Raw genomic sequence first — 18968 nt, forward strand, 5'->3', positions numbered from 1 at the left:
TGATTCAAATATTTTACCTTTTACGGCTGAACAGTGTCCCAGTCCGTCATAAAAATTTCTGCAGGCAGATGCAAGAGTTTCTGCTGTAATATAATTGGAGACTTCTCTTATTCGGTTTCTTAATTCCTCCAAAAAAATAAGTCCATGGGTGTAAGATCTGGAGATCGCGCGGGCCACTTAATATCGCCTGTTCCACTGATAACTCGTTTCGGGAAAGTATTATAATATAATATAAACTGAATAATAGTCTTGATGAAATCAAACGTTCTCCAGATTTACATCAGGAAGGTTAAGAATAGCGAGAAGAACATGATTCTGTAACAAATTGAGGTATACTCTACTATTCAAGTTGCTCTCAATCAAAAATGGACCTATTATGTGGTCTCCAAAAATACAAGTCCAGACGTTAACTTTTTGAGGACGTTGAGTTCAGTAAGCAACACTTCTGGGCTGGTTTTCCCGCGCTCAATACCTCGTAATTTAAAGATTGTATCTCCCTAGTAAAGAAACAGAAGATTCATCAGTAAATAAAATGTTTTTAATAAAATTGGGTTCATCATTAGCCTTCGTTATTAGAGTTTTACAAAACTCCATTCTTGGAAAGTAGTCGTCTGGATAAAGCTGCTGCGTTTTCGAATATTTAAAATTCTTGTAACCATGCTTTTTCCACACTTTCATTACAAACAGTAACATAACTAACATCTTACTCCCTAGAAACGCTTCTACTTGAACGTGTTGAATCTACTTCCATTGTTGCACAAATTTGTGTATTCAGGTATTCTCTTTCCTTTTCTGGTGACACTTCTTGAGCTTGAAATTTTCTGCAATTTTTAGACAATAAGAACTCTCAAAATTCTTAACAATATTATGAATCGACTGTACGCAAGGAATTGATCTCCTCTCAAAAAAAAAACAGAAAAGAAATCTGCACACTGTTCTCCAGAATTACCACCATAAAACCATTTTATTATGAATTTAAATCTTTTCTGTGGGTGTATAAACAGACATGTTGTTTACAAAAGTAACTTAAAAATCTACGCTGTTATTACTTTAAACAACCACTGTATAATGACAAATTATTGGCGACGGGGCAACCGGGGCAACGGAGGTTTTTGGAAAGTCGACAGCGCGCAGTTGCCATTTACAGTGTGTATATCTAATTTAAAACTACTAGACGTACTATATATAGGGGTAGAGGGGGCACAGTGTTACACGGGGTACAATGTTAAATTCTCCGCCGTCTTCTTAAAGTTGAACTTAAAACCGTACCGTCGTCGTCGTAGTTACTTTCCGTTATTTGTTAACAGTAGGTGTGTTTGTAGACCGTCACTGTACATTTGAGTGAAAATATAAGTGTTTTTCTGTTTTTGTACCACCAAAGTAAGTAAATGATACGTATTAAAAACTGTTTTAACTCTTAGTAAATAAATATTACACATTGTATTGATATATATTACTATAAATGCGTCTTGTAGCTACACACTCGTAGGACTAACATAACCCCAAAAATTCGTGACTCGGCAAAAATATTATTTGAATGTAAAAACGTCGTTCGGGGCACAGAGTTACAACTTATGAAGGGGTACAGTGTTACACTACTTAGGCGTGGGGAACAGTGTGATATTTCATTTTTTGCTAGAAAAACAATGAAAATATGCATGATGTACAATACTAATTTTGTACTAAATTGCATATGGTAGTAGTAAGATGTTTTATTTACTTTTGTATTTTTATTTCAGAATCAAAATGGTTCGTAACAGAAAATCCATCAGAAAAATAGCCTCATTTACCCATGATACAATGAAAACGGCCGTTCTTAATGTAGTTAATAACGGATGGTCAGTAAGGGCAGCAGCCATTCAAGCTAATATAATTCATATGACTCTAAAAAGATATGTTGATAAATACAAAGCTTTGTCTGAAGAAGAGCGAGTAAATTTCAGATTTACGCCAAACTATGAAATAAATCAAGTTTTCTCGAAAGAGCTAGAAGATCAACTAAGAGATTATTTGATTATAGCTTGTAAAATGCACCATGGCTTAACCAGAAAGAATGTAATGCAGTTTGCATATGAATTGGCTGTGAAAAATAATCTTAAGTTTCCAAATTCATGGAACGAAAATAAACAGGCTGGAGTAGACTGGTTGTACGGTTATATGAAACGATACTCCCAGCTATCCATAAGAAAACCTGAGGCGACTAGTCTGAGTCGTGCAACCAGTTTCAACAAAACAAATATTAACGAATTTTTTGACAATTTGGTAAGTGCTTTTAAAAAATTTCGCAATGGTCCAAGTCCAGAAAATATCTACAATTTGGATGAGACAGCACTTACCACTGTTCACAATCCTCCAAATGTAGTAGGTCCCAAAAGGCTTAAAACAAATTGGACAAGTAACTTCAGGTGAAAGAGGGGTATTGGTGACGGTATGCTGTTTTATTAATGCAATAGGTAATTCTGTACCGCCCTTCCTTGTATTTCCCAGAGTTCATTTTAAGGACAGAATGTTGAAGGGAGCACCTCCTGGATCTGCAGGAGCAGCAGTAAAAACAGGTTGGGTCAACGGAGAAGTCTTCATCGACATATTGAGACATCTCCATCATTTTACAAAATCATCTTCAGAATCTCCCATACTACTAATTTTGGATAACCATGAGTCGCACATTACAATTGCTTCATTGGAATTTTGTAAGTCTAACGGAATTATACTTTTAACTTTACCCCCACACACAAGCGGAAAACTTCAACCTTTAGATAAAGCATTATATAAGTCATTAAAAACTCACTTTAATAAAGCCTGCAATGATTGGATGATAACTAATCCTGGCAAAACAATAACTATCTATGAAATAGCTGAACTCTTGGGCAAAGCATATCCACTTGCGTTTATTCCAAACAACATTATTAGTGGATTTAAGTCAACTGGAATTTGGCCATTGAATCGGCAGATCTTCTCTGAAGACGATTTTCTAGCATCTGCAGTAACTGACCGACCGTTTCCCGTAGAGCAGATGACAAATGAAACAGCTACGTTACCAATAAAACAAGTCGTTACTGAAACGCCTGATATGGCACCACAGCTAGTCAATAATGAAACTGCTGAGATAAAAACACATCAAATACCTGAGATAATGCCTGTGGCAACTGCATCATTTCAGCTGCCTTCATGTTCGGCAATATCCTCAGAAGTTCCGTCAACTTCATCATGGTTGTCATCGCTAGTCTCTCCAGAACAAGTTCGCCCTTTTCCTCGAGCAGAAGATAGAAAAGAAGGAAGAGGAAAGAACCGAAAACGTAAAAGTCAAATATTAACAAATACACCTATTAAAGACGCACTAATTGCTGATCTAAAAGTAAGGCATGAGAAGAACGCAACTAGAAAACGCGGTGAAATAAACACGTCAAAAAAATGTGGTAAAACAAAAATGTCTGTCTTACATAAAAGGATTCAGAAACAGACATCAGCGTCAGAAGACGAAGAGTCGCCTAATAAAGATGAAAATGACAGAAAGCGAAAAGAAGTTGTAAAAAGAAACGTTTTTCAATCAAATACACGTAAACTTCAAGATATGGAAGATTCTTCTGACTCAGAGAAATCGGAAGAATCTTTCTCTTGTGCTGATAGTGAATCAAGTATGGGATCGTTTATAAGTCATGACGAAGAGATATCCCAAATGGATTACGACGATAATAAAGAAATAAACGTTGGCGATTATGTTCTCATTAAAGAAGGTATCTCAAAAGGCATAGAAATATTGTCTATAGGACATATTATTGGCAAAACTGAAACTACAGTGAAAGTTACCTATATCCGTCGTTTATTTCCCAAGTTCACATTTATTTCCTCCAATGAAAACTACGTATTTAATGTCTCCCAAGTTGTTTTAAAATTACCAACTCCCAAACCTTCAGGCCAGACAGCACGCAGAAGTGAAATGCTGGTGTTTCCCGTAGATTTTCAAAATTATTATAATGTATTAAAATAAATTTTATATTATTTGTATGTAGAGTTACGACAAATAAATGGTATTTAATATAAAATTCTCATTAATCACTTCAGTATTCCTTGTGTAACAGTGTACCCCATAGTATATAACACTGTTCCCCACTAGTGGGGCACAATGTTACAATTGTATTTTCTCTACAAAATCGTTTTTACCGACTAGTCATGTAAGTTTTTCCTATAGTTGATTATATAATAGTATGCGTCAAATCCAAACGAGTTCTAAAATATTAAAAATTTTATTTTTAATGAAATCCTGTCAAAATGACATCAAATAAAAACATTTATGTAACACTGTGCCCCCTCTTCCCCTACATATATATGATTTTCTTTTATCAACAAGTTTTGTTTAAAATAAAGCATTTTATTTTTAGGTGGTTAATATATCTAGTGAAAGGAGATGCTAAAAAATCAAGAAAGACAAAGAAACATTAGTTCTGAAGTTCTAAAATCTACTGTAATAATTGATTGACAGCATTATTGCCAGAATACATCACTTTAGACATCAGAAGTTCAAGAAAAAAACAGGGGCTTCCCAGAAGAAATTCAAAGACTAAAAAATCATAATATTATGTAATACTTACAGTAATTTACTTTTTTTTATTAAATATCAAAATAATCTACATGAAAACTTTAAAACGTTTACTCTCTGTTTACATTATATGTGAACACACATATTACGATGAATCAATAGCGAACATAAGCATTATTGTAATTGACTGGGCTGCGTTGATGCGATGGGACCACAACATTTGAAGTATATGGTGCAGCATAGGAGTACCTTTTTTAAAAAGACGGTTGGCTCATAGAGGTATTGACTTAAAACATATAGTTGGCAAAGAGCGTATTAACCACTTTTTACATAAGAAGTTATCTATTATTACCAAAACTTGGAAACAAGACCAAGTGTCGTGAAAGCCAAATGTGGATACAGAAAATAGTGTATGCAAAATGATTCGTTTCCTTCGACATATGTATATACCCCTTAAATACTATATGAATAGAATGTCACTTTAGAAAACGTATAAACAAAGTAGATAGTTATTAAAAAAGGAGCCGTCCCAAAACGCTTGCAAATGTCTATGTTGTATAAAATATGCTTATAACGAAAAATTTTACTAAAAGATAATTTATAAAAGGTATTTTTATAAAAAAAAATTCTTTTCGAAATAAATATTCCATCTTCAGTGCTGCTACTGGGTATACATGTTTAAAGCCACTAAATATATGGGTAAGAACCCTTTAAATGTTATTTAATTGATATTAGTTTTTATATTGTTGCTGATAATTATGTAGGATGTTAAAATTTTAAGTAGATTCACTTCATGGCAACGTAAGTTCTCGACGAGGGTTACTGGTCCGGAGGTGTAGTCTCTAAACAGAATTCAGGTAGCAGCTGTTGCTAAGAAGTTTTAATAAAATCAACATATAGTTAATACCAATTGTAGAAATATTGTTTAAATTTTGTAAGTCAATCATTTGTTATTATTGTAGAATAATATATGTTATACATGTACTGATATTATTTATTAAAATACTTTTTGTAGAAATTATGTATTTTATTTCACGCTTCCGCGTAAGATAATAATAAGGTAAAAGAATATCAATAAAAAATAGACAGTTTTTAACTTTTTCAAGGTCAAAAATATTCCGACAATATTTGCTCCAAGTGGGCAATAGTTTGTTTGGTTATTTAAAAAGTTTTTGGTTAAGTTCAATATAATTCTAAAATTCCCAATATAATGATGATTACATTTTTCTGATTATTATACCATGTTGCCGCCTATGAAAGATCGAGCAGTTCCGTATGGGTTTCGTATTATTATCTGTGTTAGGAAAATTTTAACTCTAAGGTTGACGTTTTGGAAATTTTAAATATAAGTGACGTCACTTTATATAAATTGTGACGTGCAACGTTTTTACTTTGAAAAATGGTATAACTGGTATTTACCAGCTGGCAACCCTAATCTGCAAAAAATTGTTTTTAGGCAACCTTATATCATCATATTAAGAAAAAAATTGCTTTAATTTAATATAAAAAATAAGCATATACTCGTGCGTTATGAGCAGCGTATTTTTTTAAGCAAATGAAAGAAATAATTTGATTTGAAGCATCTACAATTTTCCGTGCATTTGGCTTGTGCAATGGCGATAAACAAATCTCAAACACAATGGTTGAAAGTTTGTTTGTCTCATCGTTTTATACTTACGCACATCAAAAAAGACCAAAAATATTGTTTTATCAGAATGCACTAACTTTATCAAATTTTTTCATAAAGAATGTTTTTGAGTATTTTTTTGTTGTCTGTTAATTTTTAGTTATTAAACTTTGACACATTATTTCGAAGTTCACCAGGTGAGTTAGTTCTCAATAACAATTAAATACTCTTGGATACAGTAGGTACTTAGCTTTGTCTGACGCTACTACGTATACTGATGTTTTTCTCTTTAATTTATTACAAAAATTCTGTTCATTGAATAACATTGCATGTAACGCAAAATTAGACTTTAATTTTAATTGGTATTAAACAATGAATTTGTAAAATAGACCACTTGTCCGAAATATTTATACAATAATATTAACTTATCCTAAAAACAAGTATTCTTTAGATAAGAACCTATAACAAGAAAGTAGGGTCCAATAATTTCGTTACTAAAAATAGTTGTTCATAATCAATGACTATTATTTGAACTAATAACGTCCTATTTAAGATAACTTTTATTGTTTTTTAATTTTTTGTTTTTTTTTTGGATTAACATGTTTCAGTAACCAAAATCATTGATACATTTACAATAAGAGATAAGAATATATACAGGCAACAATTAAAAAACAGTAGTAATTAAAAAATAACAATTTACCAGCTGATACATTTACATTTTTGTAAACAATGACAGAAATAATACTAAATTTTGTAATGCAATTGACACGTTTGTCAATACTTCTTTGTAGTCGCCTAAAACAGTATGCAACGAAGTGTTGGAAAATGCCAAATGGGTTTTATATCTGGTAGATCAACTACTGACCAGTTTCCTAACTGAGGCAAACGCTGAAGAAAACAATGAAGCTAAACATACCATCGCATCATCCGTTTTGTGGACTTTAACGCTGCTTATGACACAATAAATAGAAAATAGTTTCCACAGAACAAAAATATCAATTTTGATATTTTAAGTAAAAAATGTGTGGTAGATATTCTCAAAGAAGAAAAAATGTCAATGTTAAGACAAAAGTTTTATGTTAAAAGCACTCAAAGAAGAAAAATGACCATTTTAAGACAGTTTTTATTTTGAAAGCTCCCTTAGAATGAAAATGTCAATCTAAAACAACATTTTTATTTAACAAGCTTCCATAGAAGAAAAATGTAATTTTAAGAAAAAAATTGTATTGGAAATGTTATCACAGGAGAAAAATCCCAATTTTAAGACACAAGTTTTATTTTAGAATTTTCAACAGAAGCTAAATGTCAGCTTTAAGACAAAATTTGTATGGTAAAACTTCTCACAGAAGAAAAATGTCAATATTTAAGACAATATTAGAAACCATTTAATTTTCTTCTTGGCTGCTACTTGTTGGGCTAACAGTTTCATCCTTCTGGTAATATACCCATCATACTGAAAACAAAAAATAACAAAAAAGTGTTTAAAACAAAAATAAGTGAATAAAAGATTTAAAATAAAAAAAGCTCTTTGAGATAGCTACTGATAGTGGATATACTACACAACAATCATCCACATATAACCACGATTGATCGATTTGAAGTTGTGTACTTATACTTATATCTAAAACAATTACAGCGGCGGTAATTATCAGGCTAGCCAGCCAGGTGAAGAAGGTGCAGGTGAGCTTCACTAAAAAATATAATTAAATCGAGACACAAAAATAAAAAAATAAAAGCAACATGTAATGTCTACTTCGTATATATAATATATAATATCTATATTATACAGGGTGAGTCTCCATTATCGGGACGGAAGATTACAGCGAAAGAATAAAAGATTAAAAAAAAGTAAGTTGATAAAATCAACATTTTAAAATAATTTTCAAATATACAGGGTGTCTCAATAAATTTCGGCGTATGAAAGTTATATTTGTTTATGGGACACCCTGTATTTTATTGCATTTTCTAATTTTCCACAAAACATGAGGTATAGTTTCATTAGAAATTCTCTATACCCAAAGTACAGAGTGTTCTGAGGTATGTCGACTTTTCTTAAGATCTAAAGTATTAAAAGAAGAGTAATTCCCAACTTATTTAAACAATTATACCCAATTTTCTATTATATCGAAATAGTTGAACATTTGTTAATTGTATTCCATGATTAAGCAATAAACATGTCTTTACAAAGTGTTTAAAATTTACAGATTCATTATTGTATGTATTTTATGTATTTTAATAAATTATTATATTAAATAATTTTTTTTTTCTTTCGAATGGTACACTCTGATACGATCATAAAATCCGGGTCACCTTGAAAATTTCAAGTTTCTTGAATATTTTTGCCTCTGGTACAGTAATAACCTTTAAAAAAACGGTTTTTTATTAAAAGGGCAGAAAACAAACTCAATTGTTGATAAAACAGACCTAGGAAAAAAAATGAAAAATATGGAACATGGTAAACCATCAGTGAAATTTCAATGACTAATATCGTACATTGCCTCCCCTTGCTCTAATAACCTCTTGCAGACGACGGAGCATACTCTTAATTTTTCTCCGGATTACATGTTGTGGTATGTTGTTCCACTCTCTCACTAACAGATCCTTCGGCTCCTGTGCGTTATTAGAAGGAGGTGTGGGGGTTTGAATACGTTTTCTGAAATTGTCTCGTATTGATGTAACCTCGTAATTCCAACCTCGTCCAAGTAATGCATACTGATTGCCCTGCAATGGTGGGCATAGCATGTTCGTCCAGAATCTCCGTAATGCACCTTCGTGCAGTTAAGGGCCCATTTTCGATGAAGGGTAATTCTGTGCGGAAGTCGGAAGATACATCTCCCCAGGCCATGGTTAAGCCTCCATAAAAAGGGAATTCTTGGAGCAATGCAAGCTTGTGAAAATCGTTCACCGGTTCTCCTCTAAACTCTTACACGTCCATCGGATCAGGTTAGGCAGAAACGGGATTCAACTTAGAATGACACTTTGCTCCATTTGTTAATTCCTCAATGCGCGTGTTGTCGAGTAAAACCTAGTCGTGCAACTCGATGCGCCCGCGAAGTGGCGGTCCTGTAACCATTACCCGAGAAGATAGTCCAGAAGAACGAAGTCTTCTTCCGACTGCTGCAACGCTAACATTGCCATTTCGTACTTCCTGTAGACGATTTCGATACATAACCGCAGTTAAGGCCCGGTTTCGTAAAGCCTGAAACACAAGGAAACGGTCATCCGTGCCGTGGTCATTCTCCTTCGTCCAGATCCTGGTCGTCTGGTTAGCAAACCCGTCTCCTGAAAGCGTTGAAGCACTCGTTAAACTGTAGAAAGGCTTACGCCAACATGCCATTAACTGTGACCGTCTTCCACACGCGCAACAATTCGTGCGGTTTTAACAACAGTTAAAGGCATTTTTGGCAAAAAATAAACAATAATAAACACTAATAATGGCACTAATAAACACTAATGGTGGCAATAATAAACGTTTGTTCGTTGCGTTTGAACAGAAACTCGAAGCACAAATGAGACATTTAAAACAAGCGGCAATTACAGGTACCGTTAATTTTGGGAAGTGTTCACTTTTCCGCGAAATCGGCACTGTTGGAATTCTTTGTTACAAAGAAAACTGTTTGTTTTTGTGATATTATTATTTACGATAAAGCTCGTTAAAAATGAAATCTCGGTGATTTTTAAGGTGACCCGGATTTTATCATCGCGAGTATATGTAAGATTGTACTATACCTAGGTGTATACCCATGATAGTTTCTTCAAATTCTGTTCTTAGCTTTAGCAACGATTCTTTGACTCGGTTAGAAAAACTATGGTGAGCGAGAAAATCATCAAGGGAACCAGTGAGTTTATATATTCGCCAAAGTTTTCGCTTAAGTCAAATTAAGATGTACTTGAGAGGTTAATTCAAGGTTTTAGTCGGTTTCTGTACAGTTGCCGTTCGGTTGCATGATCAGAAATTGTTGAAATAGCAGTATAAGGAAAAGAGACCCACATTAACGATAGATCTGAGTGATTAAGAAAGTAGATTGCCAGTCTGTCTGGGATAAAACTGGATTAATATTAAAGAAATTAGTAGTGGCGCACGTTACGAAATTAGTTTTGCAAAGCGGTGTTTAAGTAAATTGAATGTGAGCAGTAATAAGCAAGTCGTGAGAAAGATCCACAGGAGAGGACACTTCAAGTGTAGAAATGAATTATTGATCTTCATTTATAAAAAATAAGTCTTAAATTGAAAAATTATTGTTGGCTCTAAACCTTGTAGGCACAGTTGCAAGTTGTAGTAAATTTGATTTCATGACAAAGTTTTTAAACAAATTTTGAGTATTGATAGTATCAATTTTGAAAATAATGAGCAATCATTGGATGTTTTAATTACAGATGCATAACTTTTAGGGTTTAATAAAGCAAATAAAAGTTTTCATGAGAGAGGATCATTTAAAGCTTCGAGATCGTCTGCAAAGTCAGGACATTACAATGGAGGAGAAATATTTGTTATGGGGAATTTCAATGTTAAAACATATGTCTTCTTCTTGTTGTTTCTATCATTTAAATTAGAATCTTTTATAGGTTGGAATGTATCTTTCTACTTATACTCAGTATTTGATTGTATTAAAATTCTTGTACTGTTCTGAGATCTTTTTCATTAAGCCGTAGTTCCTTAAAATTCCTGGAGATTATAGTTTCACTTGATTTTAAGATAAGTAAATAAAAGTAAATTGCCGTAATTTTTAATCTTTTTTAATATTTATATTTGATCAGGTTTAACAAATATTATATTTTGAAACGGATTCTATTAATGTTATCACTTTCAATGTAGGTGTCAGTCAAGAAGTAGACAGTGGTATTTGTGCATTAACTTCTCCGTTCTTTATATCAAGACTATGGGTAAATAAAACATAATAACACATTGTGAGTAAAATATTTAGCTTCGTTTTATTTCTTAGAGAAAAATTAAACAGTACTTTTATCGTATTTTTTGTTCTTTTTAATTAGGATTTATTTGATTTATTTTTCGGTAATTGTTCTCTGATTGGTCTAAATAGGTATGTCCTATTATTTTTCTTTAATTTAAATTTAAATTTAAATTCAATAAAAACAAGAAAGTTAGAATATCTCGGACATATTACACGTGGAGAGAAATACACCTTGCTTCAACTGATTATGCAGGGAAAGATCCAAGGAAAGAGAAGCATAGGGAGGCGTAGAATGTCATGGCTGCGCAACCTGAGAGAGTGGTACGGATGTACATCAAATGAACTTTTCAGAGCAGCCGTCTCAAAAGTCCGAATAGTTTCTAAATTGAATAAAATTGAAATTAAAGATAAATTTCTTTTAATTCAAACGAAATTTATTTTATAATCAACTCACATTCATAAGTGTATTCCATAAGTTTCGTATAAATTTCAAATAGTTTACATCCATTAATCAAAAATAATTAATGAAGTTGAAATCCGACATCCAAGAAAAACCCGTAAAGGTCTCCATAGAGTCCACATTTAAAATACTTCAATGCAGTTCAGTTCAATATTGTTATATATTGCGCAATTCATAGTCTCCTCCACAAATCACCTCAGTGGTCTGTGCTCTCCTCACTAAACCCACATAACTGGGCTAAGAGATCACGTAGTCTTAAAAGACCACGTTTCTGCGCTATAAAGTAAAACGGGCCATACGTAAGTGTAATTCCACTTCAGTGTAACTGGAAGACTTATTTGATTCTATCTAAATTTAACTTCATCACAATTCTATTTTTTGTTAATCATGATGCCCATAAATTTAAATCCTGATACTCGCTCTATAGTATTTCCGTTAGTGTTATCCAAATGCAAGAAGAAAGCTAGACTTAGACAGTCTTGATCTTGGTCTTGCGCCAATACACCTGGTCTTTGTCTTGGTCTTGGTATTGCGCTCCCGGTCTTGGTCTTGGTCTTGCATCAAGAGTCTTACAAGTCTTGCAATTAACCATTAGCCTATTGCTATTTATTAAACGTTACTTTAGATCTTAGAACAACGTAACAGAGTAGGTACATTTTAAGCTTGAATTAACATGGCCATAATAAAGGTCAACCAAATTAATTAATGTCTAAACAACTGACATCGGGTGGGGTTTGAAGCCACAATCTCAACGATCCGTGCGTATGCTCTAGTAACTAAGCTATCCAATATGTCCCATGGGAGTCAATCTATTGTTTAATAAACTTTTGCAAAAACTTAAATAAAACTTAATAAACTTTTGCAAAAGAGTTATACAATTTGCCATTTATTTAAATAAAAAATAAAATACAATAAAAATTAAATTACAGAACAGTACGCAATAGCTTTGATATTACTTTTCTTCTTAACATGCCATACACCAAAGTGCGTAGGCGACTATCTCATTACTAGAATTCTGTTCTTGGCGGCGTGACACAGCTCGCCTGTATTGTGTATTCCTGTCCATTCTTTAATATTCCTTAACCAGGATAATTGTTTGCGGCCGGCTCCTCTCCTACTTTAGATCTTCCCTTGTAGGATTAACTGTGGTATTTCATATTTTGCTCCTCTCAATATGTGCCCAAGGTAACCAATCTTGCGTTTTTTAATTAATTCAAAGAGTTCTCTTTCCACGCCGGCTCTCTTAAGGACGTCATCGTTTCGAACTCTATCCACCCAAGGTATGCGCATCATTCTTCTCAATGACCACATTTCAAATGCTTCAAGTTTGTTGATAGATGTTTTTTTCAAAGTCCACGTTTCCATGCCATAAAGCAAGATGGACCATATGTAGCACTTGACCATTCTGTAGCGTATTTTGAAATTTAGGTTTTGATTACATAGGAGCGGTCTGAATTTCACAAAAGCTTGTCTTGCCATTTGTATTCGGGTTTTTATCTCTTGTTGTGGATCCGATTGGTCATTGATTGTGGTGCCAAGGTATTTAAAAGTTTTCACGCGTTTTATGCGATCCCCACCTATGCATATTATCGGGTTTTCTGGAGGGTTTCTGCTAATGACCATATATTTCGTTTTCAAAATGTTGATTTTGAGGCCATATTACTTTTACTTTATAATAATTCCTTTGACTAAGAATTAATACAAAGTAACCACCTGGCTGACTCATCACTTAACCTATTTCTATGTTTTCTAATTACTAATGATGCTTTAGAAAATAATCTCTTAGCAGGTACTGAAGTTGCAGGTATTGAAAGAAAATCACGGGACATCTTCGATAAAATCGGATATTCTGTCTCGTGCATTCTCCACCACTCTAAAATGTCTTTCAAGCTGCCGGCTCTGGGTTTACTTGGGAACTCCTCCAACTCGTCAATTACTAAGCCGTGATGACAAGATCCAGATAAAGTCGAGGGGCATGCATACAGTTTCTCAAAGTCTATTAAGTCTTCATCTTCATCATATTCACATACTTTCTTTTCATTTCTTGCTAATTCTAGAGATTTATTCACTGAGTGTAGTTTTATATTATTTATAAAGTTCATTAAATTTGCCCAGGATTTCTGTTTTAATTTGCTTCCCCCATAATGTCATGTCAAAAGTCTCAGCCGTATGCCTTAAAGAGATACAATGAATCCAGTTGCTCTTCTTATAATGTTTAAGCATTTTGTCTCGAGCTGCTTGAAAACACAGAATGAGCCTTTTATCCACTTCAATCAATTAGGTTTCTCATCTGATTGTTTTACGATGGATTCAATTTTATCGAACAAGCGATTAAATGATACATTGACTAGTGGTGGGGTAACATATTTTTCTCCACCATGTTTCGTTGACAAAAGTTTAAAGTTTATTAGAAAATTATGTATTTTTTCGAGTATTTCCCATTCACTATCTGTGATTTGAAAATCATTCAATTCGATGACACATGCGCACAATATATTAATGCCAGTTCCCACTTTTAAACCAAATCCAATCATACTATGTGTCATGTGTGGAATTCTATCTCGTTGGACAGTCGAGTATGGGATTCAAATTTGATGGCACGTCAGCTACTTCACAAGCAAAATAAAACTTAACAACCCACATAAATTTTGTTATAGCTGTACGTGAGTCAGCAATATTTGGCGCATATTCGTCAACACTAAATCAAGCCTTAATGAGGGGGGTTAACGAGGCTAGAGCTTGGAACCGACTTCAAAACATCAAAAAGTTAATTTAAGCTTTTTAGTTAGTTTTGAAGTCGATTTTAATTTTAATATAGTTTTTTAATAAAAAATAAATGAAATCCTTTCAAACCTGTATAAAGGGCACATAACTGTATCAAGGCACAGATTCTTTTGGTGACAAGATAAACTATAATCCGCTTATTACAGCAAAATAAATGTTGTTAACAATCTTAGCCCTAGTTTTATATAAAAAAACTAACTTAAAAAATAAAGAATAGGTAAAAAACAATGATAAATTAAAACAAGGTATTTTAAATTAAGGAGATACCTACTTAATAAATACAGTAATTTACCAAAATAATGTAGTAGGTATAACTTAAGTAGGTATACTTAAATATGTAAATTGTGTGATAAGTGTATTTTTTCTTATCTGTGCACTTTTTCCAGCGGTTATTAAAAAGATTTTAATATCTCCACCTAATTTTGGTTTTTCAGGAAGAAATATTTGTGATTCCTTTTTGTGGAAAAACATTAGTTGCTTCCTTAAACCTGAAGTGTATCTGTTTTTCATTTTTATTTCAACTTTTCTATGTTGGCACAATTTCGAATTTCCCACCCAAAGCACTAAGAAGTCTGACCCATATTCTTACTTTATCACAGGTAGCTATCAGATCTTGTTTTCAGTTCCCTAGTGCTGGTGAGTACTGTGTCTAGGTAGCTGATCTGAAGTTGAATCGGTCTACCTACAGCTCGAGAACAATTCTTCCTTCCGCTTGCTGTGTGCAATATCCGCTAATGTTTTGGTACCAAAAAGTATGAGTTGGATTTTGTTAGGGTTAGGTGTTACTCTTAATTTTCTGCATCACCTATTGAGATGCGTCAGGTGATTTTGAGTGTATGTTCGGATGACATCTAAGTATCGTGATGCTGTTAAGAAAACAGTGTTATCTGTGTAGAGTAATGTAATCGTATTAGTTCCTCTGAGATTGGGAAAGTCACTGTTATAGATGGAGTATAGTGTGGGTACAAGAATGTAATCTTGGATAATTCTGCGATGGAAGTAAAGGGTGTGAAGAACGAATTCTTAAACTTGACCTTTATATTCCTATCTTCTTCTTCTTAAAGTTCCATCTCCTATCGGAGGTTGGATATCATAACGGCTATGGTCACTTTGTTGGCTGCTTCTCTGAAAAGTTGTAGTGAACTACAGTTAAACCATTCTCTAAGGTTCTTCAGCCAGGAGGTGCGTCTTCTTCTTATGCTTCTTCTTCCTTGGATCCGTCCTTGCATAATAATTCTCAGCAGCTCATATTTTTCTCCTCTGGTTATGTGACCCAAATATTCTAGTTTTCTTCTTTTTATGCTGTTCATAATTTCTAACTCCTTATTTAGACGTCGTAGTACCTCAGCATTGGTAATCCTTTGAACCCACTGAATTTTTAATATTCTTCTGTAACACCACATTTCGAACGCTTCTATTTTCCTTATGTGTTGTTTCTTCAATGTCCAAGCTTCCATTCCGTATAGTAAGATAGAAAATATGTAACATCTTAGAGCCCTCAATCTGAGATGCAACTGAAGGTCTCTGTTGGTAAGCATTGTCTTCATTTTCACAAATGCTTGAATTGCAGTTTCAATTCGGACTTTGATTTCTCTGCTTTGGTCATTTTTGTCATCAACCCAGGTTCCCAGATATTTATATGTCTCTACTTTTTCTATTTGGGTTTGCTCTATCATTAATCTTTCATTTCCATGTTGCGTTTTTGAGACAATCATAAATTTAGTTTTTCTCTTATTTATTTTTAGTCCGTATCTAATGCAATAATCGTTAATTCTATTTACCAATTCTTGTAGCGATTCCAGGGTGTCTGCCATTATAACGGTGTCATCAGCGAATCTTATGTTATTTACTATTCTTCCGTTTACAGAGATTCCATCACCCAGATCCGCTATCGCTTCCTGGAATATGGCTTCACTGTACACGTTAAACAGTAATGGTGACAGAACACAGCCCTGTCTTACTCCTCTCTTTATATCTATATTTTCGGACTTTTGTTCTTCTATCTTTATATTGGCCTTTTGATTCCAATACAGATTGATAATGATTCGTAAGTCTCGTCTGTCTATATCTTTGTTTCTCAGTATTTCTATTAGTTTTTCATGTCGGACCCTGTCGAATGCCTTCTTCCTGTCTAGGTTCATATCTAAGCATCTTTGAGAGAGGACATTAAAAGCAAACAATGCCTCTCTCGTTCCCAGTCCCTTGCGGAACCCAAACTGAGTATCATCCATATCATCTTCTAGTTTTCTATATAATCTTTCATGAATCACCTTTAGAAATATTTTGAGGGTATGGCTTATTAGTGATATTGTCCTATAGTCTGAACAATCTTTGGCATATATTGTTTTTGGTATTGCTACAAAGGTGGACACCAACCATTCCTGTGGGATTTTTCCAGTTTTATATACTTCATTAAATAGGTCCAGAAGTACAGGTAGAGTTTCATCGTCTAGACATTTCAGTAGTTCCGCAGGACCTACAGTTTTTTCGTTTTTTGCGTTTCGTATTGCTTGTTCGATTTCCTCTATTATGATCTCTGGCCCCGTTTCGTTGTCGATTTCTTCCGGTTCTTGCCGATTATTCTCAAACAGATCTGTTATGTATGTCTTCCATTTTTTTAATTTCTCTTTAATTTCTATAATGATTTTTCCATTTGCGTCTTTCAGAAGGGCATCTTTCTTTTTTCTCAGTGTATTTGTCATTTCCTTTATATTCTTATGCATGTTAAAGCTAGCATACTGTTTAGCATATGCCTCTATTTCACTTCATTGATTAGCAAGCAAGGTGGATTTGGCCTCTTTTATTTTCTTTCCTATCAATCTCTGTAGTTCCTTGTATTTTGCTTTACTCCTGCCTTTATGTTTCCTTCTTTCCTCCATTAGATCTAAGATTTCTGAAGTCATCCATCTCTGTTTTTTTCTTATTTTTGTCTGCAGTAGCTTTTCTCCTGCCTTTATTAAAGTTTCCTGTACCATGTTCCATTTGTCATTAACATCTGTTGTTTTTATCACGTCTTGTTTGATTTTCTTTAAGTTATCATTTATTTCTTGTTTTAAGCTCTGACGTATAGGTTCTTCTTTTATCTTTGAGACATCAAACCGTGGTATATTTGTTTGTTTTTGGATCTTCTTCAATTTTATCTGCATTACGCCTACTAATGGATTATGGTCTGAATTTACGTCAGCTCCGGGGTATGTTCTCAGAGACTTTATAGCGTTTTTATATCTAGATTTTATTAAAATGTAATCTATCTGGTTTCGAACAATGTTGTCTTCTGAATCCGCAGCTGACTTCCAAGTATAAAGTCTTCTTTTAGGTAATTTAAAATTTGTATTCATTATTACCATCTCCTCGCTTTGGCAGAATTCGACAAGTCTGTCCCCTCTTTCATTTCTTTCTCCCAAGCCAAATTCCCCCACGCATCCGTCCACTTTTCCTTTTCCAACCTTGGCGTTGAAATCTCCCATCACCAACAATATATCATCTTTTTTTGTGGATCTTATGATTTCGTTTAATTGCATGTAGAACCTCTCTATCTCGGTCTCATCTTTGTCGGCAGTTGGTGCATATATTTGTACAATGTTTATCTTTTTAGAGAATGTCTGCAATTGAATCATCATCAATATCTCTGAGTAGGGAGTAAAACCAACTACTGATTTATTTGTCGCTTTGTCTACAAGAATGGCAACTCCATATCGATGTCTTGGATCATTGTTACCAACGTAATACATCATGCCGTTGTTTGTGGCTAGTTTTCCTGAATCGGGCCATTGAACATCGCTGATACCGAATATATTTATCTTAAGGCGATCCATTTCAGCTATTAGGTTGTCCAGCTTACCTGGTTGATATAAACTCTTCACGTTCCATGTGGCCAGTCTTAGGGTTCGTCCTTTTTCTAATTTCTCTAAACCAATGCTTTTCTTGGTTTCCTTATGATTATAAGGGTTTCGCTTGCTGACGACCTGAGAGGCCTCATATTCTTCAAGTGTACCTCTCCTGCCGGATCTTGGTTTCCGACTGCCATGATCAGTAAGGTGTCTTTGGGTTTCTGAAAACGCCATTATGATTTTCTAGGAATGTCATTTGAGACATATTCCTATCTGAGATATATGAATTGGGGAGTTTGACAAAGCCAATGGGCAGTGCGATGTTTAGTAGCTTCTGTAGTACGCCGATATGCCAGACTTGATTGAAGGCTTCCTTAACATCAAGAAAAATGTCAAGTAAATCCCAAGTTTTTCATCTTTTAAATTTTGTGTGAGATGAGTGCCGATTTATATCAAGGCAATATTTGTGGAATAACCTTCTCAGAAGCAGAATTGGAAAGAAGAAATTATATTGTTGTTTATGGTAAAGTGTAGGAGTCTCTCCTTAAGGATTTTTTCAAAAACTTTGCTAAGCATGTTAGGTAGAGACATCGGCCTACACGCGTTAAAGTATGTCATAGGTTTGCCCTTTTTAGACAGCATGCTGGTGTTCGTTTGGATTTTGATATTTTTATATCTCCGAAGATTTTCCGTAGGATTTTTCTTCCCCAAATATCGATAATTCGTTTTTCGTTCTAATTCATATATCATGTTTCACATGCGTGAAACGTATAATTTCACATAATACCTATAATGCGTATAAAATAATAATAAATGA

The 18968-nt window shown here is 33.8% G+C and overlaps 2 protein-coding genes across 3 annotated transcripts in view; both read left to right on the forward strand.

The window, feature by feature from the left end:
• The window catches only part of LOC140449690 (UDP-glycosyltransferase UGT5-like), a 44624-nt gene extending 39109 nt beyond the window's left edge, over positions 1-5515 (forward strand). Inside the window, exon 5 of one of the 2 annotated variants that reach the window (XM_072542973.1) lies at positions 4380-5515. In XM_072542973.1, the coding sequence (XP_072399074.1) occupies positions 4380-4440 (61 nt within the window). In that variant the 3' untranslated portion in view covers positions 4441-5515. The remainder of the gene's footprint in view (positions 1-4379) is intronic. The other variant, XM_072542972.1, reaches the window with a different exon arrangement.
• A 5461-nt stretch (positions 5516-10976) lies between these two features.
• Positions 10977-18968, forward strand: part of LOC140449691 (lysophosphatidylserine lipase ABHD12-like) — a 74324-nt gene continuing 66332 nt past the window's right edge. The window contains exon 1 of the mRNA XM_072542975.1: positions 10977-11072. The gene's annotated coding sequence lies outside the window, so the exon portion shown is untranslated. The remainder of the gene's footprint in view (positions 11073-18968) is intronic.

This window comes from Diabrotica undecimpunctata, chromosome 9, assembly GCF_040954645.1.
Source record: "Diabrotica undecimpunctata isolate CICGRU chromosome 9, icDiaUnde3, whole genome shotgun sequence".
In the NCBI taxonomy this organism is placed as follows: Eukaryota; Metazoa; Arthropoda; class Insecta; order Coleoptera; family Chrysomelidae; genus Diabrotica; species Diabrotica undecimpunctata.